Genomic DNA, 6,919 nt, shown 5'->3' on the forward strand with positions numbered 1-6,919 from the left:
GTCACCATGCTCAAATAATCTGCTATGGTGTATGTGTCGATTTAGAGCCATATAGCACTGCATTTTGCTCTGTGCTTTTGTTTGTGTTTTCCAATAGGTGATGTAGTTTTGTTTTAGCTGTGTAGTAATTTCATTTATTCTGATTGGTGACGTGTTCTGTTCCTGAGGTGTGTTAAGAGAGCAGGTTTGTGGACTCAGCCTCAGGACCAGCTGGGTAAGGGGGTTCCTGATGCTCCTCAGCTCTTGGCACTGCAGGGCTTGATAATGGTACGAGAGGGGGTCACTTCGTTTTAGGTGTGTCCAAAAGTTAATTGCTCTTTTTTGTATTTTTAGTATTAGTGTCTCTCTCTCTCTCTCTCTCTCTCTCTCTCTCTCTCTCTCTCTCTCTCTCTCTCTCTCTCTCTCTCTCTCTCTCTCTCTCTCTCTCTCTAACTCACTCTCAGTTTGCGGCTCTGCTTGCGGACCACCTTGCCGTGTTGCACCACGTGGACGGGACACTGGTTCACTGAGTTATCTGCTTTGTGTCTCAACCAGTCCTCATAGCCCTGAGAGAGAGACATAGAGGGAGAGAGAGAGAGAGAGACAGAGAGAGACAGAGAGAGAGAGAGAGAGAGAGAGAGAGAGAGAGAGAGAGAGAGAGACAGAGAGAGAGAGAGAGACAGAGAGAGACAGAGAGAGAGAGGGAGAGAGAGACAGAGAGACACAGAGAGAGCGAGAGAGAGAGAGAGAGACATATAGAGAGAGACATAGAGAGAGAGACAGAGAGAGAGAGAGAGAGAGAGAGAGAGAGAGAGAGAGAGAGAGAGGAGAAAAAAGTGGAGAGAAACACACAAAGATATTGTCAGACGTGTGTGACTGTATGAATGAATGAATGAATACATTAAATGTGTGTGTGTGTGTGTGTGTGTGTGTGTGTGTGTGTGTGTGTGGTGTGTGTGTGTGTGTGTGTGTGTGTGTGTGTGTGTGTGTGTGTGTGTGTGTGTGTGTGTGTGTGTGTGTGTGTGTGTGTGTGTCACCTGTTTGATGGCTGTGACTGTGATGACAAAGAAGAGAGGGAGACCACTGGTTACTGGACTGGTGGGAGTATCTATTATTAACTAGAGAGAGAGACAGACAGACAGACAGACAGACAGACAGACAGACAGACAGACAGACAGACAGACAGACAGACAGACAGACAGACAGACAGACAGACAGACAACAGACAGAGACAGACAGACAGCGAGAGAGAGAGAGAGAGAGAGAGAGAGAGAGAGAGAGAGAGACAAACAGCAGTTATAATCACTATCTTTATAGTGATCTGTGCTCTGTGTTGTTTAGATAATGATGTATATCTTTGTAGCTGATCATACGGTTATCCTATAACCATAGTTATATGAGTATAGCGTGCACTCTAGTGAAACTATCCCTTTATCCAATCTAGCACTGAATAATTTTTCTCCACATGTACACACCCATCCGCCAGGCCACACCCACATCCGCTCCTCTACATAAGCGGGGTTGTGGCCAGCTCCTTCTCAAGTCTTTCACCACCGAAGGCGAAGACCACGGGGTCCCTCAGTGAGTCAGTGCAGAGCGCTTGCTATACTCATATAACTATGGTTATAGGATAACCGTATGTTATATTATCGTATAGCTTATGCTCTGCACTCTAGTGGAACACAGGAGCTGAGCAGAGCGGAAGCTCGACAAATGTACCCGCTGAGGCCCCCACAACCATCAGAACCGGGGAGGACCCGAGCCCCCGGACCCCCTAGAGGGGGACGGGAGGGAATCGGATCCGACTGTGCGAAGAGGGTTTAGCACCTCAACGCACAGGGTGAGCAGATCGTGGGACTTACCTTCACAGAAGGACCCGCGACCACTCAGGCGCGCATCCCACATGCCACTAGGGAACGAACGGGAAGAAGAAAAACCCTGTTAAAGCCCCCAACATCACGGGGTCGAAGGTCAAGAACCCAACCTGTGGCAAGGCCGTAGCAGCGGAGGAGGACCCAGCCCCAGGAACAGCCTGAGGGCCAGGACCCCCGAAAAAGGGGGCCCGGTGAGATCAACGATGTCGTAGCTTCGGGACCCCACCAGACGGTCACTGATGACACCACCCCCCACATCGCCAGCGTATCGGACAGGGCCAAAATCAAGAGTAGGCCCTTCCCCCTTTGGCACGCCGTTCTGAAGCACTCTAGCTTACTGCACCTGGTATTCCCAGGGGGTCCCCTATCCAAGAACTACCAGGGCCAAACCTGCTTAGTTTCCAAGATCTGACGAGATCGGGCGTGGTCCAGGTTGGCATGGCTGTAAGCCCCAAGAGGCTACCCCACCACAACACTGTGGGGCCAGACGGCTCGCCGGGGAGACAACCCCCAAGAGGGTTGATCCCTCAATCCAGGCAACAGGCCAGAACTCGACCCGTGCCTGGAGCACTGCGGACTAGACAGGCGCTAAAGGGTCTACTGTAAGAACAGTACCCGGCGAAAGGGGTGTTCGGTATGCTGTGCACCATGTCATGACCTCAACAAACCCGACCCCTCCAGCGGGGTCGAGGTTCAAAGGAGAGGCAGACACAATTGGCAGACATCATGAAAAATGCGGGGGCACACTCTCGGGCAGACAGGGTCAAGCCCGGCCTCAACCCGAGAGTCGACTCTGCTACCAACACACCGGAGAACCAACCACCTCCCTATGTTTAGTTTAACAGGAGGCGGTTGTTCCCTTAACCCACCAAGAAAAACCTAGAAACAAAGTGTCTCAGTCTTCAAAGGGTTAACCCAGGCCAACAGGTCGACGGGACCCACCCCTCATGACCCCTCACCGCTGATACGATGCAACGACAAAGCAGAGCCATGACACCAGTCATAGCGTGCTACATGAAAAACATTATACCTGCTAGGGTAACAGCTTCACATTCTGCACGCCAGCCACAGACGATAACCTTGTCTGTGCAAAAACTGGTTTTATACACGGCTTCAGGCTCATGTGCGAACTTGCCACCTGAATCTTTACACCTTTACCCTAAAGTAAGAAAAACACAGACCAAGAGAGGGGCCAAGGGCCCTGGTACAAGAGCTACACATGTAACTTATGTAGGCCAACACCTAACCCAGTTGTGGATTCAAAGCCACGTTTACCTAAACGTGAATACGATACACACAACCCTCCATCACAATAAAAAAGGGCAAAAAGTTCACTCTCACTACTGTAAGAGGAACGCCGTTTTTTATGATGAGAGAAGTCCTTGATTAAGTGCTGGTCACAGGCCTTGCTAAGTCTACATGACAGCGACCAAACAATTTTCAGAGAAATTGCCTCTCTCTAAGCAAGAGCACAACCCCAGCAGAAGCTGAGGGATTTACACCGTATCCCCAGAAATAGTGAATCAACACACATTTTGTAAACAAAATCATATTTGAGGGGAGGGGGGGGGGGGGGGGGCAGGAGCAAACCGGGGAATAATTTCACCCACCCCTCACCACCTTACCCCTGATACGACGCCAAATGTGTAGAGTAAAAGCTTTACATCATGCACGCCAGCACAGCCGAAGACCTTGTTTGAACAGGTTTCACACAGCTCTGCTTATGTGTGAAAAAAACGTGCAACTTGTTATTTTCATCATTACCCTCAAGTAAAGAATAACAAGCTAAGAGAGGGACGCAGCCCTTGATCATATGCCACTATGCACAGCATTGTAGGGTAACCCAGCCAGTTGTGGGCTCAGCCACATTGTCTAAACGTTACATGAAGACACACAACTTCTCATCATACAACAAAAAACCCAGTTCATTTTTACTCACGTAAAAAACAACGCTGTTCCTAGGTACAGAGAAAGGCACAAGCCTTGTCCAACGCTAACCCAAGCTATACAAAGCGACCAAGACAATTCTCATACAGAACACGTCGTATCTCCAAATGTAGTGAAGTAACATATGTTTTGTAGACAAAGACATCGTTATTAACAAAAACATTCGGGAGGGGAAGGAAGGAAGAGTGGGGTAATGTCCAATGGACACCTTACCTGCACCAAGGAACGCAGGACGAAAGGCAGCAACACAGGTTGGTCCACCACATCGACAAAGGCCTCTCGCTGGCTAGGCCAGAAGAAGCAATGGCCGGTGCCTTGCTCCGGCGTGACGCCCCCCTCCTGGGGATCATCCCTATGTTCCCCGGGTCCTATGTTCCCCGGGTTCTATGTTCCCCGCTTTGATTGATTAATAGATTGAACATTTTATAAATTCTTTATATTTTATTAATTATTAATGTCTGCCTTGTTTCGAACGGTTAAGCTTAGGCCCTCTTTCGAACTGGTTAAGGTTAGAGTTTGGAATCAGGGCTGGTGGTCTAAAATGTTCAATCAATCAATCAATCAAAGCGGGGAACATGGAACCCGGGGAACATAGGACCCGGGGAACATAGGCATGCTCCCCCCTCCTGCAGCCGGTCATGGCGCAGGCCCGACGACATCTTCTGCCAAAGATGACATCGTAGTCAGAGTGCCAGGGCCTGCTATTCTCACGGCTACGCCAATGGTTGTAGCACAAGCTAAACAGCTAACTCTAGGCTAACTGATAGCATCAAGCTAACGTTCCCAGCCAAGCGCAGCCGGCAGCTAACGTCGTAGCTCTCTCTCTCTCTGTCTCTCTCTGTCTCTCTCTCTCTCTCTCTCTCTCTCTCTCTCTCTGTCTCCCTCTTCAGAACGGTGTTTACCAGACACAGTGGTGTCGGCAGTAAGCCCCGTTGTACGCGGGCTATAGCCGACCTGAGCATGGAGATATTCTCATAACGAACACCAAGCTCACCTCCCTCGCACCGGGTGTTTTTCATCTTGAAAAGCGGGGCCAGCACGGCGACAGTGGGTATCCGTTTGTCCAGAGACGCAGAGAATTGAACCACAGATTCGGAATCACGGTCCCAGGAAAACAAAGCTACGACTTCACTTGAGGAGGAGCTAATGTTATCGTGGGGCATCAAACTAGAACCCCCTCCACGCCGCTAAGGGGCAGCGAAAAGGATCCTAGCCTGGAGCCGACCTTCATAAGTTGTGTAGTTGTTCCCCCCACAACCGACACACATGGCGCCCGCGGCGCAAAAAACATCACCCACCCGTCAGCCCTCACACGGCCGATCGCCTCCCAAGCAAAGTGTCCAGCTGCAGAGCCGGAGGCAATGCCGGCGGGGATTGCTCAGCGACGCGAGCCCCTAATGCGAAGTGCCGGTGGAGGTCAGAATGATCATCATCTTCTAGACACTCCGGTGGCGAAGACATTATCGCTGTATTTCCTCTAAAATTGGCGTTATTTAAATCACTGACATAGGTTTTCATTTATTTTACGACACACACAACGCTTCTGTTTCTTACCTGCACTAGAAATATGATGAGGAAATAAAAGTTGGCGATTCTTCTGAACTGTTCAAACAGATTCTTCGGTACGAAATTCCAAAACGTGTACTGGAAAACATTACAGAAAAGCGTTAGTAGTACATTACTGATGTGTGTGTGTGTGTGTGTGTGTGTGTGTGTGTGTGTGTGTGTGTGGGGGGGGGGGGGGGGGGGGGGGTGGGGGGGTGTAGGTGTGTGTGTGTGTGTGTGTGTGTGTGTGTGTGTGTGTGTGTGTGTGTGTGTGTGTGTGTGTGTGTGTGTGTGTAGTACTCTATGTGAGTATGTAGTACTGAATGTATGTATATATGTGTGTGTCCTACATTAGAAGAGGTAACTCTGTTGTCGGGGTATCTCTGGAGGATGTAGGCCTCTGTTCCAGGCGGAGGCTCTTTGTGTCCGATGTAGATGGTCCGATTGTCCACCCAGTTCTCCTCTCCTGTACACTGAGACACACAGAGGAGAGAGAGAGGTGTTACTAGGGCTGGGCGATAAAACGATAACGATAACTATCGCGATAAATTATTTCCTCGAAATAAACATGAAACGTGGTCGCAAAGTTTCGATATATCGATTTTCCAAGCTTGGATATGAGCACACGCACTAACAACCAATCGGTGAAGGAGATGGCCGATAGAGGAAGGAGACCCGGAAGGAGGTAGGACTCGGTAAACAAGGCTGGCTATGGCTAATTAGCTTGCACGCCGCTATTTCACAGGTTACCTGCCGAGTTGGTGTGTGTTTTGAATTCTGAGGGTAACTGTTATAGTAGTGTGGGGTATACGGTGGACGTCGTTGCAATGAATTGGGCGGAACAGAGTATTTTAGGGTCATTTTTTAGTACATTGTCATGAAATACTCCGCTTGGAAACGAGGCTGGCTATGGCTAATTAGCTTGCACGCCGCTATTTCACAGGTTACCTGCCGAGTTGGTGTGTGTTTTGAATTCTGAGGGTAACTGTTATAGTAGTGTGGGGTATACGGTGGACGTCGTTGCAATGAATTGGGCGGAACAGAGTATTTTAGGGTCATTTTTTAGTACATTGTCATGAAATACTCCGCTTGGAAACGGGGCTGGCTATGGCTAATTAGCTTGCACGCCGCTATTTCACAGGTTACCTGCCGAGTTGGTGTGTGTTTTGAATTCTGAGGGTAACTGTTATAGTAGTGTGGGGTATACGGTGGACGTCGTTGCAATGAATTGGGCAGAACAGAGTATTTTAGGGTCATTTTTGAGTCATGAGATACTCCGCTTGAGATACTCCGCTCTGCTAACGTGCGCGGACTGATGACGACATCAATTCGACTCTCGAGACATTCACAGCAGCAAAACAAGTCAGCCCGCGTATCGGCGCCGGGCATAATAAGTTAATTAAACTTGACAGATATTATATCGACGATAATTATCGATATCGAGTTATATGAAAATAATTTTATAATTTTATCGCGATAACGTTTTTGGTCATATCGCCCAGCCCTAGGTGTTACCATCACATTCTACTGGGTAGATGACGGAAAATGGTCATCGGTGATAATGCCAGTCTCCA

General features: G+C 49.0%; 1 protein-coding gene across 1 annotated transcript in view; it reads right to left on the minus strand.

The window, feature by feature from the left end:
• LOC311247587 (phospholipid-transporting ATPase IH-like) overlaps window positions 1-5,818 on the minus strand; it is a gene marked incomplete at both ends in the record, with an annotated part of 54,772 nt that extends 48,954 nt beyond the window's left edge. The window contains 4 exon segments of the mRNA XM_084338618.1: window positions 434-545; window positions 1,017-1,097; window positions 5,355-5,444; window positions 5,696-5,818. Coding sequence (XP_084194744.1) covers window positions 434-545; window positions 1,017-1,097; window positions 5,355-5,444; window positions 5,696-5,818 — 406 coding nt within the window.
• Between the last annotated feature and the right edge of the window lie 1,101 nt (window positions 5,819-6,919).

The sequence above is a fragment of the Notolepis coatsorum genome (assembly GCF_963971535.1).
Source record: "Notolepis coatsorum genome assembly, contig: SCAFFOLD_641, whole genome shotgun sequence".
Taxonomy (NCBI): Eukaryota; Metazoa; Chordata; class Actinopteri; order Aulopiformes; family Paralepididae; genus Notolepis; species Notolepis coatsorum.